Source organism: Rousettus aegyptiacus, unplaced genomic scaffold (genome assembly GCF_014176215.1).
Source record: "Rousettus aegyptiacus isolate mRouAeg1 unplaced genomic scaffold, mRouAeg1.p scaffold_m13_p_17, whole genome shotgun sequence".
NCBI lineage: Eukaryota > Metazoa > Chordata > Mammalia > Chiroptera > Pteropodidae > Rousettus > Rousettus aegyptiacus.
In genome coordinates this window covers 14,875,578-14,895,145 of record NW_023416292.1, presented here as the reverse complement: position 1 = coordinate 14,895,145, position 19,568 = coordinate 14,875,578, and the positions used below count along the sequence as shown (strand labels likewise).

Sequence of the window (19,568 nt, the reverse complement as noted above, 5' to 3'; positions counted from 1 at the left end):
TTTTGTATATGATGTGAGATAGGGGTTCAAACTTCATTCTTTTTCAAATGAATATCCATCCAATTATTGGAGCTTTATTTTAAAAAAACTTTAATAAAGCACAATAATTTTTATGAAAAGTATTAATACTGTTTCAGCCTTTATAGTTCAAAAAATAATGCATAGAGCACATACTGTGTACCAGACATTATCTTGGTCATAGGAGCTAAAAAAATAAAAAAGATAATAATCCCTACCTTTAGTATCTCACAGATCTAGAAAATAAGGAAAGTGAAAGTAGCAACAAAAATTTGAATGGAACATACAAAATACTTGACAATGTTAATAGTAGTTTTAAAGAATTGGTTTTTGAGAGCTTTTATGTGAAAGTAAGATGACACTTATGGTATAAAAATAAAAGTATTCCTGAAAATTGCTATGAAAAGCACTTGGTGGTTGCTATGCAGTAGGGATATTTTACCCTGATTAGTACTTTTGGGGTTATTTGCTGTTAACTTAATACGGGGGCGGGGAGAGTAAGAAAGAAATCGCCTGGCATCCATAAATACGACGTGAAGATAAGACCATAATAGAAATGACAGAAAAGTTTCTGCCTCACTCATTCTCATTCTCTCTCTCTCTCTCTCTCTCTCTCTCTCTCTCTCTCTTTCTCTCTCTCTCTCTCATAACTGAATTAGTATTTATTTAACTCAGAGCAAAGGGTTCTCTACAGCACTGTTCTCTGAGTCTTACTTCATAAATTCTAGATTTTTTCACCCCTTTGTCTTTCTTTTTCTTTTTGTTGATATTTATCTTATAATTGTTGATGCATTTTGTTAAAATTTGCACTTATTTATGCTAGCTTTTTTTGAACTAGGATTCGTCTTTTGTGAGTAATTATTGAATTCAGGACATGTTACGTCCATTGTTTTAGTTTGCTAGGGCTGCCAAAATACCACAGACTGCAAGGCTTGGCTTCAAGTGCAAAATCAAGGTGCTGGCTTTTCTAGTAAGGCCTCTATTCCTGGCTTGCAGAGAGCTGTCTTGATTCTCACGTGGCCTTTGTCAGTGTGCACATCCAAGGGGAGAGAGGTAGGAAGGGAGAAGGATGTCTGTTACTCTTCTTATGAGGACACCAGTGCTATTGGAATAGGTCCCCACCCTAATGACTTCATTTAACCTTAATCATTTTCTCAAAGGAACTATTTCCAAATACAGTCACGTTGGGGATTAGGGATTCAACCTATAAATTCAGGATGGGGGGGCACAATTCAGTTCATACACTCATGTAACACATAGTAGTCAATTTAATATTCTTGTTTTTATATTAAGAAAATACAGTGAGTCTCTATAAACTGTGAAACTTATCTTCTTACTGGAGGGGGGTGTGGAAAACCTCATGTTACCTAAGCACTCTACACCTGTATTTTTTCACCTATAAAACAAGGGAATTGGTCTATTTGATTTTTAAACAGTGAAATTCTCAGTTCCTCCAATTTAGAGTTACTGATTTGTAACATTTTTTAGGATATACGGTATAGGAAGCATTTTGTAGTAGTAATTAATATTTCATAAGTCAGCATTCTACTCACTTTTAACTGAAGCAAATGGCTTAATTATTCTGTGTACTTCTAAATTCTGATACAGTTACTCTTTTCAATTACCTGTGCTATTTAGGTTTTACTATGGTAATTTAAAGATTTGGTGTGACATGTTTCCCTTTTTCATCCAGTTAATAACACCCTTTATTTATACAATATGATTTATTTATCCTTCAGAATACATTTCATTGTAATGGATTCAAACAATACAGTAAGTGTAGATAGCAAAATGTGAGACTCTCTGTCATACCTACTCCTTTTTCAAAGTTGGTATGCATCCTTCCAATCTTCTTTCTATGAACATACATATGAATATTAACTTAAGCATATATTTTTCATAATTGAAATTATGCTACATATATTCTGATATTTAAATTTTTTTCTCAACATTGTGTTTTAGAAATTTCATACATGCCATGATGTATATAATTTTTTAAATGGCTGCATAGTATTATATGAAATTATTGTATTTTATTTATTCCTTTTTTGTTGGACATAACTTTGTTTTCTTCATCACTGTTAAAAGTAATGATGCACAGACATCTTTGCACATATATCTATTTGTGCAGAGATTCCTTTAGAATATATTTTTTACATGTGGAATTGAACACACTGAAAATTTTGAGAGCAAATGTCTGATTGTCTTCCTTAAAGGCTTGACAAATTTACATTTCCACTAACAGAGAATTAGAGTGTTTATTTACTTCACCATTGCCAAAATAATAACAGTATTTTTAAATTGCTTCCAACATGATGGCTGAAAAATTATATTTATTTCGAAGTTGCATTTATCTGATATCTAGGATGTATTTGTTATGTGGTCCATTCTTTTCTCACTGATTGAAGCCCTCTTTATCTTAATCTAAATGCCCGTGTATGTACAGATTTACTTCTGGACGTTCTCTTCTGGTCTTTTTGTTGTGTTTTTCCAATTCCTTTAGCAATAGTATGCTTTTAATTGCAGTTGATTACTGTGTCTTTTGAAATCCGAGAAGACAAGAACATTTTCCTTCATTTAATTTATTTTGCTAGCTAGTCTTGCTATTTTTATCTGTAGGGTTTTTTTTTTTTTTTCTGTTTTCCTGTTTACTATTACTTCTTAGTGTTGCTGTAACCTTACTCTAACCTCTTCTGATTTGTGGCTCTTAAGTTACATGTGAACTAGAAAACTAGGTAGCAGACTCCTGGTATTTTAGATAAAACTGTCCCTAAATTGAGGAAATGAACAAGTCATCTGAGATTGGTTTTATGGATAGAATGTTTATACTTTAATACATAAAATTTATTACATATGTTTTTGTTTTTCAGAGGCATATTAGATTTTTCTGTTTCTAGATTATTAGTAATAGTTTAAATAGTTGATGTTGCTGAATATATAATCTCCATATAAATAGTAATATATGTTAGAATTATTTTAAAAATAGGAGCTATGTTTAAATCACTTTGTCGAACAACCTTATTTGCATCACATTAGGTTAATAAAAGTTGTCTGTTAATAGGGAAACAAAGTAAATGATCAAGCCCATTTTTTGCTTTTAGATTTTCTTTTCTAGAAGTACAATAGAGAATAAAGTAAAAATGAAAAAAAAAGTGATAATTAAGTAGAGTAAGATATTACTCTTATTTTAAATCAGCTATGGCTAATGCTATTGTAAGAGCAGCGTCCGTTACTATGGAGCATCTTTTAACTCAAGGTTAGCTTTCAAAAAAGGTTGACCTGCTTTATTCTTGGAAAAATAATTGTCAGTGGCCTTGGATAGCTAGCAATAGCCTTTATTTTACTTAAAATGCTGAACTTACATGATGAGCTTAGAGTGGGATCCCTTCTTTACTGCAAAATCAGTAGAATCCTGCATTATCTGTTCAGTTCTAAAGCATATGAAATAGAGAAGTAGGTAGGTAGATAGACAGACAGACAGACAGACAGATAGATAGATAAATAGATGATAGGTTATATATATATATATGTGTGTGTTAAGGTTCATATAGTACTAATTCTTTGCATCTGTGTTATTCAAATCGATAGGTTCAACATCCTTTTTAGAATTTCATTTTAAGCTTTTGTTTTTCTTTAAAATATGGTACTATGGATTAGAGAGAGAAAGAGAGAGAGAGAGCGTGTGTGTGTGTGTGTGTGTGTGTGTGTGTGTGTGTGTGTGTGTGTTTGTATTTTGCCTATTACTCAGGGAAATACTATTTCTCTTATTCCTGGACAAGTGAGTTATTTAAGGGTTTCTCGGGTTGTGCTAAGATTTGGGACATTTGGGGGACATAAAAGAATCTATACTTTTTATAGACATGTCAAATTTAGTGCCCCAAAGATCCAGAAATAGGATGGTTCTATATATTATGATTAACATCTGGAGTCCAGTCAGTTCTCACTTGGGCAAGAAACATATCCTTTCAGGCTTGGGGGTTCCTGATGCTGCCTACATAATCTATATTTATGGTATTCAGTAAATCAATAATACTGTATGACAGAACTCACAAAGTGGATCCAGCCTGCAGAGACATATTGATTGGCCCATGAAGTGTTTTTAAAATATCTAGATTTATGGCTTCTTCTGAAAAATTGGAAGCTCTGACAACCTGGGCCATATGTCACCACATGGATGGACATGTGCTCTCCAGTTTGCTAGAATCCAAACCATTCCTTATCCTTAAGATGGTAGTTGCCATTTATCACACTTGCATAGTCACCCACTAACTCAACTCAATTATGTTCTTACCCCACAGCTGAAGGTTTAGAATATATAATTTATATAACCATCAGTTTGGATCTCTTTCTCTATGTCTGGTGCCGCTAAAGTAAAAATGAATAGACAGCAATTTAATATAGTTAGAACAATCAACTCACCTTTTCCAGAAATATATTATATATTCAGGTCTTCATTTTCTCTTGCATCTTTTTTTTCCCCTGAAATATTTAATCTACTCTTGCAGAATCCTATTCATTTCAACTGCCACCACTTTGCATCTTTCTTGATCACCTCTGTCTACAGTGGCGTGTTTTTCTTCTGAAGTCTTAGAACACTATTTTCTCCACCACATACATTTATTTCAGCAGAGATTTAGAGAGTCTTATTTAATTTTTAAAAATTGTGTTCCTGTGAAGAGGCCTTTGATTAGTCTTTTCTTAATATGACTCATAGTTCATTTTTTCAAAGAAATATGTATGTATATTGTCATTTTGAAGACTAGGAAAGTAGTAACTTTAAATTGATCTCCCGAGTTTTCCTAATTGGACATTAAATTTAACTATTTTCTTTGCCTTCAGTTACAGATGAGGACACAGTAAAAAGGTATTTTGCCAAGTTTGAAGAAAAATTTTTCCAAACCTGTGAAAAGGAACTTGCCAAAATCAACACATTTTATTCAGGTGAGTCAATTTTTGGTACAACTTACAAGAGACAATTTCTGCTGCTTAGGAAGGAGTAACTCTGTCATATCATTGTTAAACTTCTGATCATCATTTTAAAATTAGAGCTTGTTTTCCTTGCTATACTATACTGAAAGAGTATTTTCTTTAGCTGAAGTGGGAACACATCTAGTACCTCAATGTTTAGCAAGCCTTATATGGTCATTGCCTAGATTCTCTTGCAGTTGCAAGGAAGCTCATTGTGAAGCAGTGCCTTGATAGAGCTTCACTATATATAACTATATATACAGCCCAGTCTGAAGCTTTGAGGAGTCAAAGACTTGATTTTTATCATTTCTCTCATAGCTAAATTACACAGCTCCAGCTTTTTAATTACGTTGGTTTTATGCCTTTCCAATGCATTGTGTAACACTCATATCTTTCTCTAAAGCACAGTCTCCAGAGTGGCATCTACAAAGATGCTATTGGAGTTGAGAAGAAAATATTAGAACCTGTATTTATTTATGTCTTACTCCTTAAAATTTTTTTGTGTATATGTTTACTACCTTACCTTTTTAACATCTGTTTTTCCATCTCACAGAGCTCAACTCGGGTTCCCTCATTGTATTCCAGTTGTCAGGCCCCTCCCAGAATTACTTCTCTATGAGTCATTTTAACTACTTGTCCCTTGTGCTTTTAATTCCTTTACCCTTATTGTCTTGTAATGCTTCTGCCTAGCTAAACTCCAATGGTAGACCATTCCAACCTTTTGCCTTCTTAGTGCCTACCCCTGGGCTGCTTCGGACAGCTGGAAAAAAATCATACAGCTGAACAGATTTGAACTACTATACATTTGTTGTTGCATTTTTAACTGTGTCCTCAAAGCTGCCTGTGGATCCTAATCAATACCCTTTTTCATGCTCCAAAGTGTTCTTCTAAGCTCTACACCATTCTCTTGAATTCTGTGACCCATCTTCCCTATCAGGCTCTTTAATCTACTACTTTGCAAATAAAAATAAAGGCTTTCAACTCCTGTTGGTGTATAATACTTAGGAAGATCTAGGCCACTCCCGCCCCTCAAATACCTTATTAATTTTCTTACCCTTATTAATTTTTATCCAATTTCTGTAGAAAAGATACCTGTTTTTAGTCCACAGCAAATCTCTACAACTACTGACTGAATTTTAGTTCCTTGAGACTTTGTACCAATAATTACCTCCTCTAAGAATTTTTGAATAAATGCATCATTCATTAACTTCCCTTTTTACTGGTTTAGTCTCCTTAACAAGTCACTCCCTTTAAACAAAAAGGGAAGCAAATATCTTAACTCTGTGTTCTCTTCCTCATCTTTTGTTAATGCCTGGAGTTCTTCCTAGGCAGAGGGAAGTTTATGCAAAACCACAGAACCATTAAAGGACATGGCATATATACATGTCCTTTTTACTACATTACAAGCACCTAGAAGGCAGAGACAAAAGAGAAATATCATTTGAAATTTTGCAGATGGATTTTTCAGCAAGGGAAAAATTTACAGAAGGAACGGCAGCATTCAAGGACAAAGATAATTACTGTAATTAGAAGATAGGAGGATAGAGGGGAACTAGCATTGTAAATGGCCATGTAATGTAGAATAAGGAAGAGGAGACTAAAAGAGGAAGGCATTTGCAGTGAGAAGAGTGTTTAGACTGTTATCAGTGTTTATCATTATTGGATATGATCTAAGGCAGTAAATGAAAAACAAATGAGGTCAAGTTTATTAGCATTTTCTTTTACTATGATTTTTGGAGGGAAGGATCTCTGAGTCTCACGCTAAATAGATAACTTAGATCACAAAGAATAGATAATGCTTCTTAGTTTACATTAGCAATAGGTACATACCTTTTATATTTTGAGTTATACATAGATATGTGTGTTTCGTATGTTTGTATGAAACTGTATATGTGTATGTATACAATATTTTTTAAAGAAACAATACTTATCCTACTTGTAACAGATCTATATTTTATTATTTCTGTTTGATTTTTAAAATGCTGATTTATGATCCACTAAATTGCTTTCATGACCTTATATTAGATTACAAGCCTTGGTTTAAAAAATAGTATCTTAGACTTGGTTACTTTTCATAAATAATTTTAGGCTTTCTTCTGTTAAAAACTTGGGAGTATGATTTAATGACTTCCTTTTTCTATATGTATTAGCAGTGCCCGTTAGGGAATGTCTCTTGATGTTATCACAAAGTAGGTATGAATTGATAGTCTTCAGACTGACTTTTTGCCAGGTCAGGAAGTGATGGGTAATATGAAGACATGATTGACAGAAATAGAATTTGGCATATATTCTAGACAGTATCATTTTTCTCCTTATTTAGCTGCCTTTTCTGTGGCAGATTGTCTTGTAGACTGCGATCCTCAGACATTAGGGCATATGAAACTATAAGTAATACAGGGGATGGCATCTTCACAAAAAAGCAAACTATCATCTAAATTAATGCTCTTTTAAACTATAGGTTGTGGCCCAATAAATAGGTCAGGAAATTAAAATATCCGGGTTATTACAGCATTTTTAAAAAATGTAAATTGAACGTAGCCGAATAAAAAAAAAAATCAGAGTACATCTAATCCATTTATTTACCAATTATATCTACTTTATATGTGCAGTATGATACTTGGTGTTTTAGAATTTTGCAAAGTACTGTGGAAACTGACATGAAGAAGCATTGACTCTACTCGGAGGAAAAGAAAGGGATTGAGGAAAAGCCTCCAGAAGAAATGCCATTTAAATTGGGTCTTTGAAAATGTATGGGCATTTGCCAAATGCCATTGAGGGAGTATATTTGGGGTAGCAATTGGAGTGTAGTGTTCCAGGGCAAGGGGAAAATCAAGTACATGATGTATTTGGGGGTGAGGAGAATAATAAATAGTCTGCCAAGGCTGGAGTTGTAAGAGAATAAGGAGTAATTTGGTGAGAGAGAGAAACCTGGAGGACTAGGATATCTTATTCACACATGGAGATGTTAGACTTTGGTACTTGAAGTGTAACAATTTCAGGTAATAAGAATACCAGATAAAAAAGCAGGACAAAAATTGCATGTAATGTAACAAGATTAACTATCCTGAATTATCAATGATGGGTTGACATTCTTGTAAACTTACTTTATATTTGAAATAACACTGAGACCCATAAAGTGAATCAGGGGAATAGTAACATTGCAAAAGACAAATAAACAAATAATAAAAGTATTCTAAGACACTATTTTATCAAGAATTGTTCTTCAGTTGCATTACAGTATTGACAGCTTCACTATTCTGAAGATAGCTTATAGTTCAGAAATAACTTTTCTAAAGTAAAAAAATATATGTCTGGTGAAAAGTGAAGGTCTCGTTAAACCTTATTTTAGCTTTCTGAGGGTTGCATGGTGTTTTGAAAGTTCTTGAATGGTTATTGGAAATTTTTATCAAATATTTTACATGGGAGCTTATGGCATTAAGCATATATTATTAAAATAATAATCAGTTCTCATTCAGAGTGACCCGATTTACTGGCATGAGTAGAAATTGGAATTTATCACCAGATAGGCTATTTTTATCAGTATTTATAAAATTGCTTTGAAATATTTTTTATTTTTTATAAGTGTTTTCCTAAATTTTCGTTCACTGACCAAAGTATGTTTTTATATAACATATCACTTTTTTCAGGTTTTGTGTTGTCCCATATGTTTGAGCTTTTTGGAGATCCAACTCTAGAAAACTGAGGTATCATTGCAAAATAGGTTTGGACACTTGATATCAAAGCATTGTTTTTCATTCTTTTTAAACCTGTGCCCCTTTTGCTAAGTATAAAAATCTCTATAACTATAGTAATATTGAATATGACTTTTTTTTTCAAATTACATGTTCTTTATACTCTTTTGCTGCCAACCGGGACTCAGTCTCTTTTATATACTCTTCTAGGTAGTCTTGTCCTTAAGGCAGAAAATCACTAGTTTAAAGAAAGTAGCAAAAAACCCTTGAAATTTTCATTTTGTCTCTATTTTATATAGGAACTTAGATTACTGGAGAGAACTTTTCCCTACATATCCATTCATTCATTCATTTATTCATTTAACGTACATGGATTGAGACTACTGTATGCAAGCTCTTAGGAAACAAGGATGAAGATGATAGTCCACACAAAAACTTGAACGTGAATGTTAATAGCAGAAATACAATTCAGCAATAAAAGGAGCAAACCGTTGATACATGAACAAAATGGATGAACCTCAAAACCATTTTGCTAACAGAAGCCAGACAGACAGAAAAGACTACATGTTGTATGATTTCCAAAGTGTCCAAAAACGGCAAATCTATGGAGACAGAAACCAGATCAGTGGTTACTTGGGTGTTGTGGGGGTGAGAGTGATGGTTGACATCCACGGCCATGGCAGACGTGTATGGGGCGATGGAAATGCCCTAAAATTAGATCGCGGTGGTTATTGCACAACTCCACATATTTACTAAAAATGAGAAAATTGTATTATTTACACTGGGTGGATTCTATGGTATGTAAAGTATACCTGAAAAAAATCTATTAAAAAATAAATTGTTCATCATTTAAAAATGAAGATTATAGAACTATTGCCCTCAGAAAACTCAATTAATGAAGCAAACATATAAACAAAGAAATGTATGCAGTGTGCTATCTGTGCGTGTATGTTGTCCCATGAGAGCCCTGAAAAGGGGCTTCATATTGTGACTGAGAGTTATTAGGCAAGAAATACTTTACATGGAAAGTGATACTTGAGATTAGCTTTATAAAATGAGTAAGGGATTTGCCAGATGGAGAGTCATTTGTTTCTTGATTTATTGCTGGCACACAGGAAGTAACAGGTTTTCTTTCTTTCTATTGTTTGGACTTCCTACATTTTTACTATCATGTAATGAAAGATGTAAATAATTACAAAACTTATGTATTGATAATTCTGGGAAGGAAGCTAAACAAATAATAAATTCATATATTAAACCTTTAACGATAACAGTTGATCATTGATATTACTTATGATATTCTGGATTTGGGCTCTTACTAATTACCTGAGAGTTTTGTTTTTTTTTTATCAGTAGAGTAATTTATAGTTGACCTTGAATAAATCCTCACATCTTTCATTATATATGTGTTTTTAATTGTATATAATATTTTTTAAAATTGCTATCAAGTGATTAGGACATACATATTTAAGTTGTTTGAACCTAACTACTTAATAAACAGAAGTGTTAGGTATATCTTTGGCCTAGGCACATCATGAAAACATTACTGAGATACTAAGTAGACTGTGAATCAAGAAAGAACCAAGAAGTTCTGTACTGTTTTTGATCATGACAATAATAAGACGAACACATTTGCAATAGAAATACTTAACTTTTATCAAAAGAACCCTGAGATTCAGTTTCCCTTTGACTTCAGCATGAGATTTGAAAATAAATGAATTGTGGTTTTTCTTATGATATGGAAGACTAGAAAGAAATCTTGAAAACCTCTCACTACAAAACACCAAATAGTTGCATAAAATATGCAGAATTATCAGATATAAAATAAAAAGTATGTTTAATATGGTTAAAGATATAAAAAGGGAGTATCAAAACCATGAGCAAAGAATAAGAAACTATCAAAATTGACTTTTTAAAATAACCAGTTAGAACTTTAAAAATGAAAATATAATCACCAAAATTTATATCTTAATCAGTTCATGTAAATTAGGTAGAGCTTAAGAAAGAATTTATAAACTAGAAGATAGAGTTGAAATAGTTACCTAGAATACAACACAAAGAGATAGAGGGAAATATAAGATATTTAAGAGACAGAGCAAGAAGATCAGGTGGCCATAGTTGATATCTGTGATTTGCTGTTTCCACTACTCATTAACATATTTCCTTTACCCTCAGCCAGAAGTCCAGTTGGCTAGAGTTTTTTACTGGGTGAGTGGCCCAAACTTTACTTCCTGAAGGGTTGGAATCCTTAGTAGTTCTGTCTTTTCTATGATGGCTGTGGTTTTCCATTAACTTTTATTACTGGTCATGGAAGTACTAGGATTTGTATTATAGAGTCTCCTGGGTTGTAGACACAGTCCTCCTTGCTCTTATTGTGTATCAAGAACTCACTCTCCCCTTGGTAACCAGGATTAATCACTTTAACCAGTAAACCTTCTTTGCATGGTGGTTCAGTGGTATAATGAGCCTAAAATGGCCAGGTGGCAATCTAATCTTCCAGTTTTGGTGGAACTGTTGTTGTCTTCCTCTGAAAGAAGCATTCCCCCTTGATAACTCACCAATAGGCAGAGCTTAAGTCTTGGACTGGGAAGGAAAAATTTCGTGAGTGAACTACTAGGTATAGCAGTGAGAAGAACCACTTGCAATTTCCTAGACTTGATTCTGAGACTGTTTGGCCATGGGTAGGACACCACTATCTAATGATCTCCATGCTGCATCCTGTAAGCCAGAAGCCCATCCATTCAGATTTTTATCTCCCCACTCATTTCAGTAATAAGCAGTTCTATTAGGGCAGCTATTTCTGGGTATGCTTGACTACCTTTGCTGTGAAATGAGTTCCTTGATCAGAAACAAAGCTGTATGGAATGTCATGAAAATGGATAAGGCATTCTAATTAATAGTGGTGCTAGCAGAAGCATTATGAGCAGGGAAAGCATATCCATATCAAGAATACATTTGGTCCAGAGAAGACAGGTTTCTGCCCCATTCCTCCCTCTCCCAGACCCTGGCACCAGTAATGTACTTCTGTCTCTTTGGATTTACCTATTCCGGACATTTCTTATAAATGGAATCATACAATATGTGGCATTTTGTGTCTGGCTTCTTTCACTTACCATGATGTCTTCAAGATTTATCCATGTTGTATTGTGAGTCAGTAATTCATTCTTTTTTTTTATGGCTGAATAATAGTTCATTGTACACAAATATCATATTTTGCCTCTATTCATCAGTTAATGGACACATGGGTGGTTTCTACTTTTTGACTATTATGAATACAAATTGTGTGTAAGTGTACAAGGTTTTATGTGAACATATATTTTCAGTTCTCTTGGGTATATACCTAGGAGTGGAATTGTTGGGTCTTAAGGTAACTATGTTTAAACTTTTGAGAACTGTCAAACATTTTTCCAAATTATAATGTAGCTGTACTATTTTGCATTCTTAATCTTATTGGCTTTTTAAATTATGTATCTTCATCTATAAAAAGAAAGTGTACACTTGAGGTTTACAGGGAGGGAATTGTAGGGTAGAATGAAAGGAGGGTGTTATATCAAAACATTTTTTCCTCTCCGGTTCTCAAAATTACATATAACTTTATTTTCCTACAAATTAGAATAATTAGTAAAAATTCAGACAAGTCAGTGAGAACTTTCACCACCATTTTTATCTTGATGATTTAACAATTCTGTTTTATTCCTTATAGAAAAGCTTGCAGAGGCTCAGCGCAGGTTTGCTACACTTCAGAATGAGCTTCAGTCATCACTGGATGCACAGAAAGAAACCACTGGTGTTACTACGTTGCGACAACGCAGAAAGCCAGTCTTCCACCTGTCCCATGAGGAACGTGTCCAACATAGGAATATTAAAGACCTTAAACTGGCCTTCAGCGAGTTCTACCTCAGTCTTATCCTGCTGCAGAACTATCAGGTACTTAGAGTCTTACCCTGGAGAATGGAATTCTTTAAATAATTGAGAAATTACAATAAATGGAATTACCTTAAGCTGTACTAATGGGCCAGTCCAAAAAGGGAAAACCTAGCATGTTTTGTATTGGGATTTTTGATGTTCTTATTGGCTGAAAACCATGTTATCAGATGTGGTTAAATAGTGTTAACAAGACTTCTGTTTTTGATGATAGGTTTTCTAAAACTTTTTTGTACAATATTTAAGAGTAGCCCTTGACTTAAGGACTAATAGTTTGCTTCTTATATTTAGAGGCATCTCTGTCAGTGGTGATTAGAACTAAGAAATAATATATGTCTACCAAACCACTGTTGGTTATGTAAGAGCTTTTATCTTCCTCCAAACTTATAGCAAAATTTCCATAAAAGCAATTGGACAATTAACTTTCCTACAACTAACACTAATAATATAAAAGATATTGACTTTTCAACTTGCCATTAAGAATCCTTCCAGTTTTATTTTCCAGAGTCTATATTATAACTGTATTTTCTTTTTAATCTTGTGAAAGAAATCAGGTCATAGCAAACATGTCTACAAACTAAACATGTAGCCTGTTGTATCACTTGTCACTCAATATTTTTTAAATCCACCCTGAAAAATTGAACTACTATATATGCTAAATTTTAGAAATACAGGGCTTTTATTCATTTGTAATTCTTTATAGATTTGTTTATATAGTTAGATCTATAAATATTTTGAGAAAAACAGATGATTTATTCAATAATAAACATTTAAATAGGCAAAATCACCTCTCATCTTTAGAGAGACCTTATGTGCTATTCTTTTCCCATTTTGTTCTTGTGATTATTCTAATCAGAGTTAGGATCATCACAAGATCACATACTATATTAAAACCAAAGGTTATACAACAAAAGTATTACCTGAGGTAAATATTTGAATTTTAAAATAAAAAGTCATTGTAGTCTCATCTCTGCAGTGATCTAAATTGTTAATGCATGTACTTTTTTCTACCTTTCCCTTTCATAATTCTACTTTCTTCTTTGGTGGTTTAATATTTGGTCATTGAAAGAAGAACCCATTTGGAAAATAATTTTAGGAGAATAGCAAAGTAATTTTATAAGATATATATGATAGGAAATTCCTTTTATATTTATGAGCTTTATAATTTATTTTTAAAAAGAAATAAAAATGTATTTCTTTTAATAATGCTACAAAACATTAACATTTCATATTTCATTAATTATACTTGTGTGTTATAGGGAAATACTCTTGTTAAATTTTATTTTATTAACTTTCCCAGAAGCTTTAGTTTTGAATTATTTTGGAAAAAAGCTCCTTGGGAAAACAAAAATAATTGTTCATTATAAAAGTTTTGATCTACCCTCCATTTTTTGAGTCTGTCTATTCTGTAAGAAAGAATACATTTATTATGAGAATAAGGAGAAAGGAAAATTGATTGAAAGCAGTTTCCAAGCCATGGTGAACCCCAGGGAGAGTTTAATATGATCCATTAAAGTATGAAAAAATATATATATAAACAAACCAGCAAGGAAGCAAAGCCTAATTTAGAGCGAGTGCTCAATTTTTTTACTACCAGGGATACGTGATCAGCAAATGTGGAAGAACTGTGGTTTAAGAACCTTGCAAAACCACAGCTTCTTGCTTTTCTGGCACGTTGATCAAATAACAGAATTTGAGAATGTAGGAAAGTAGGATTTTGATATGCTAGCTTCTGACCATTATCAGCAAAACTCTGTAAATATGGTCACTTCTTTTCTACTGACTCTTCTTTGCCCTTCCATCCCCAAACTGAGAATGAAAGGGAGCAAAAGGAAAGTTAGGAGAAATAGATGATCTTCTGTTTTCCATGCTGATTCATACATGCTTTCATAGTAATGGGGGGAAATGCATAGCTATAATACTCCTTCAAAAAACAAAGAACTTTAAAGTGTATTCAGTACATGATAAATTCAAAATATTTTCTGAGAATATTCTTTTGATCAAATAATCAAAATAATATGTTAACTATTTTGAGAACAGTTGTACATAGGAAAATGGAAATAAAAATGTTTTGAGTTTAGGACTTCCATTAATTTACTTGAAATGGAATTAATAGAGTTCATAGTTAGGGTTTCTTTCTATTATTGATAGCATACCACTTTGAAATAGATAAATAAAATAAGAAAGAAGAGTCTTATCCTTTTAGTAATGGCTTTTTTGAAAGCATTGCCATTTCCCTCAGTATTCAATCTTGGCTCTGTCTACACACAACGCTTATTATTTTTCACCTTTTATGGTAGTGGAAATTATAGTAGTGTTTCTCATTTCTTTCTGTAGAATCTGAATTTTACAGGGTTTCGAAAAATCCTTAAAAAGCATGACAAGATCCTGGAAACATCTCGTGGAGCAGATTGGCGAGTGGCTCATGTGGAAGTGGCCCCATTTTATACTTGCAAGAAAATCAACCAGCTCATCTCTGAAACCGAGGTCTAGTAATCTCACTTATGTACCACATATTTTCAATAACTCACATGGTTTATTTATAATGAAATAAGTCCTCATTTCTATTCTCCTTTATAATTAGTTGCCAGTTTTGAATATGTATGTATATTCTTACTCATGATTTTTTTCTTTTGCTTTATCAGTATGCATTCACCAAGAAGTTGTCAGAATACTATATATATAAGTAGTTCGGAATGATTAATGCATTACTCAAATTTAATATAATGTGTCAAAATTTAATAATGTGTCTTTCTAGGCTGTAGTGACCAATGAACTTGAAGATGGTGACAGACAAAAAGCTATGAAGCGTTTACGTGTTCCTCCTTTGGGAGCTGCTCAGGTTAGTGTTTGTTTCAAGCATTTGCTTGGTTGATTTTGCCAATTTAATAATCAGCACAGTCTGTTTTGCTGATAAATTATACTGATTTTATTACTTTAAAAAAAATTTCAAAGTTCATAAGTTATTTCTGTTATTTTTGTTTTAAGAGATTAGTTGGCAAATCTCCCTTCATAATGAATGTCTTCCCACCTTTCTCTTATTTTTATCCTGTATTTTTTCTTTTGTTATTCTTATTGACATGCTAACTTCTTGTTCTCACCAAATGGTTAAGATGGGGTGTTTATTTGGTGATGGGGGCCAGGATGTCAGATGTGCTAGGCTACTATATAGCTTCATCTGAAAAACAATAGTTACACCTAAAAAAGAATTTATTAAATGTTATCTACACATTAGTTATGCCAAAATACATTTAAGTGAAACCTTCTGTGTCATAAAACAAATCTCAATAAACTTAAAAGGACTTAAATCATAGAAAGTATGTACTCTGACCACAGTGGAATGAAAATAAATAACAAAAGGAGCTTCCTTATTCTAATGAAAAGCATTTACAAAAAATCTGCAAGTAATAATGGTGAAACACTGAATGCTTTCTCCCTGAGGACAACTTTCAGCACTGTACTGGAGATTATAATCAGTGCAGTATTATAAAAAAAAAAGAAAGAAAGAAAGAAAGAAGAAGAGGCATTCCGATTAGAGAGAAAGAAGTAAAACTAGTGGTGTTTTTTGTGCTTGCATAATGACCTATGTAGGAAATCAATGAATCTCTAGAATAGCTGCTAGAACTAAGAAGTGAATTTAGCAAAGTTGCAGAATATAAGATTATAAAAATCAATTGTATTTCTACATACTATCAAGAATGATTGGGAATTAAAATTTTTTTAAATAATGCTATTTGATGAAAATATAAAATGAACATGTAAAGAGCTCTAGTACTCTATAAAAAGAAAACAAACACCCAACTTAAAAATCAGCAAAAGATCGGAATAGACACTTAATGAAAGGTGTGTGGTGGTACATAAGCATGCGAGTAGATGATGCTAGTATCGTTAGTAGCAAATGCAAATTAAAACAACGGTAGAGATAATGCACACCTATTAGAATTAAAAAGATTGACATACTAAATGTTAAAAGCACAAGAACTCTGATATCTTTTGCTGTCGGTAAAATATGATATAACCATCCTGGAAAACTGTTGGGCAGTTTCTTAAAAAGTTAAACCTTTACCTACCATATGATCTAGCCATTATACATCTAGGTATTTACCCACAACAAATGCAAGCATATATTCATATAAAGATGTGTACACAAATGTTTATAGCAACTTTATTCATAATAGCCTAAAACTGGAAACAACCCAAATGTCTATCAATAAATTGGTAAATGGATAATTAATTGTGGTATATCCATATAATGGAATACTACTCATCAATAAAAAAAATAAACATTGATGTATAGAACTACATGGATGTATCTTAAAATAATTATGCAGAGAGAAAGAAGCCAGGCCAGCAAAGAGTACATACTGTATGATTCTGTTTACCTAAGACCCTGGAAAATGCAAATAAATATATATCGACAGAAAGTGGATCATTGATTGCTTGGGGGTGGGGTAGGGTGTGGTAAGAAGAAAAGGATTACAGGACATGAGGAAACTCTTGAGGGTGATAGCTTTGTTTATTTTCTTAATTACGGTGATAGTTTCATAGGTGTTTATACATATCAAAACATCAAATTGTACACTTTAAATATGTGCAGTTTATTGTCAATTTAGTTAGTAAGGCAGTTTAAAACAATAGGCATATCATAGTCAAACCATTTTAAAATGAAAGATAAAGAGAAATGTCTTAAAAGCATCCATAGAAGACACAAATCATATACTTTAAATATGTGCAATTTATTGTATGTCAATTGTATTTCTATAAAGCTGCTAAAATAAGAAAATTAATTTTGAAAAATTAAAGTGTTAAATGCATGTAGAGATGGGAAAGCTAAAGGAAACATGGAAATGGTTATCTCTGGCGTGGATGGTCTGGTGTTTTGGATCTGGAAGGGTTAGGGGCTTCAGAGATCATAGAAATGTTCTCTTTCTAAAGAGGAGTGATAGGTTTAGGTATACTGTATTATTCAATTCCTAATAGTCCAAATACATTATATATATTCTTTTGTATATGTGGTAAATTGGCCAATTTTTTTAATCTAAAGAAAAAAAATTCTGAAAAAGACAAATGACTGTGTTTCTTCTGGATACTTTCAACCCTGAATGAACAATACTACAAATATCTGTTACTGATAAATAATAAGTCAAATGATGTCTCAGTGGTTTTTTTTGTTTGTTTGAAGGTTTTTGGAAAACAACTTTGAAAATCTAGTATATCTTTAAAAATTCACTTTAAACTATTCTAGTCTAATAGCATAAAATGTTACTAGAAAATAAATGTTCTTATTTTCACTTTTGTCTCTATTATTCATAGTACCAAATATGTGGACCCTAATTGAGAATTATTGACTTATGAAATTTAAAGATGTACATATTGTAAAAATTAAACCACTCCTATAAGAAAATCAGCATATATATAATTTAATTCCTAAGATTATAATCTTTTTTATTTAGTGACTCAGATTTCTGTCAAAGGATTCAAATAACTGGCAACTCTATTCTAGTATTTTAGAATGATAAAGGATGATTCTCTGTTTCAGATTTCTAAAAATTCAGATCATAAAATATTTTTTTATGGCAGAACTTTGAGGTTCATACTACTGATTTATTACAATGTATTCTAAGTGTACTTGTATTTTGCTCTGTACCCAAAACGCTCTTTTGCTGTCCACAGCCCGCACCAGCATGGACTACTTTTAGAGTTGGCCTGTTTTGTGGAATATTCATTGTACTGAATGTTACCCTTGTACTTGCCGGTAAGGAGTTTAAATTTCTAATTAAATTGTTCTCACTAGTATGCCTGTGTACAAAGCTACTACCAAACTACCACAGCTACTGAAAGATAAATCTGTTAGGGCTTAGTTTTTTGTTCTTATAAATATATGAAGAATGGGATGGCGAGGAGGGTCATTTGTTTTGGTTTGTTTTTCTCTTTGCATATCTTATCCTGTAAAACATTGCTAGTAAATGACTTCTTGTTCACCATCATTTTCCAGTATTTAGGTAACAATTTTTCAGGCTTTTTCAGTGTTCAAGAACTTCAGCTCTTGATCACAGATGAGAGTAAATAAGATATTACAAAATTTATGTACTAAAGCTCATTCACTTGCTTTTTGGAAACTCTCACATCCTTTGCTGAATCTATTTACAATGAATTTGCATATAATTTAATAAGCTTGGTTATATAATTTTCTATTCTATAGATGTTAAAAATTAAAAAGAAGTAGGAGGAATTGCTAGAAGCAGGTGCATTCCCAACATTAAGAAGTGATATAACAGCAAGGGAGGCATAGTCTTACTAAACCTCCCAACAGAATGTGACATATCCCACAGCACCATCTGACATCGTGGATCACTCCTTGACACTCTTCAGTTGTTTTCTATTATACTTTGCTGGTAGTTCTTTCCCATTCTCCTTTGCCAGCTGTTTTTTCTTTGTGACGTTTAAATTTGGGTGGTGGTGGGGGGGTATACTACTGAGCTTAATCCTCAAATCTCTCTGCCTACATTTGTTTCCTGACCTAGGCAACAAATGCTATAAATACCATCTATATACTAATGACTCCCAAGTATATATACTCCCTCATCTCTGAATGCTATCTGATTGGCTACTTGGATGTTTTAATAGGACATCTCAAACTTACATAGACACTTTTTTTTTTACACTCAATACACTTTCTCTTCCATAGAGCATCACCTGTCGTCACTTTCTCAGGCCAAACACATTTGCTTCTCTTTTCCCTCATACCTCATTTCTACTCCATCAGCACATTCTGTTGCTGTCTTAAAAATATGCCCTAAACCCAACTACCTGCGCCAGTGGCATCCTTGTCTGAGCAGCTATTTCTTGTTTAGTGTACTGCAAGTGCCTTCTGAATTTGTCTTCCTGCAGACATTCTTGCCTCCTTATAGCCACTAATGTCTTTTTTTTTTAAATGAACGATCATGTCACTCTCCTCTTCAAAAT

General features: G+C 32.8%; 1 protein-coding gene across 1 annotated transcript in view; it reads left to right on the top strand.

Annotated features, from left to right (window-relative positions):
* XPR1 (xenotropic and polytropic retrovirus receptor 1) overlaps positions 1 to 19,568 on the top strand; it is a 116,211-nt gene that overhangs the window by 63,648 nt on the left and 32,995 nt on the right. Inside the window, exons 3-7 of the mRNA XM_016141152.2 lie at positions 4,858 to 4,959; positions 12,382 to 12,605; positions 14,940 to 15,089; positions 15,361 to 15,444; positions 18,276 to 18,357. Of these exons, the coding sequence (XP_015996638.2) occupies positions 4,858 to 4,959; positions 12,382 to 12,605; positions 14,940 to 15,089; positions 15,361 to 15,444; positions 18,276 to 18,357 (642 nt within the window). The remainder of the gene's footprint in view (positions 1 to 4,857; positions 4,960 to 12,381; positions 12,606 to 14,939; positions 15,090 to 15,360; positions 15,445 to 18,275; positions 18,358 to 19,568) is intronic.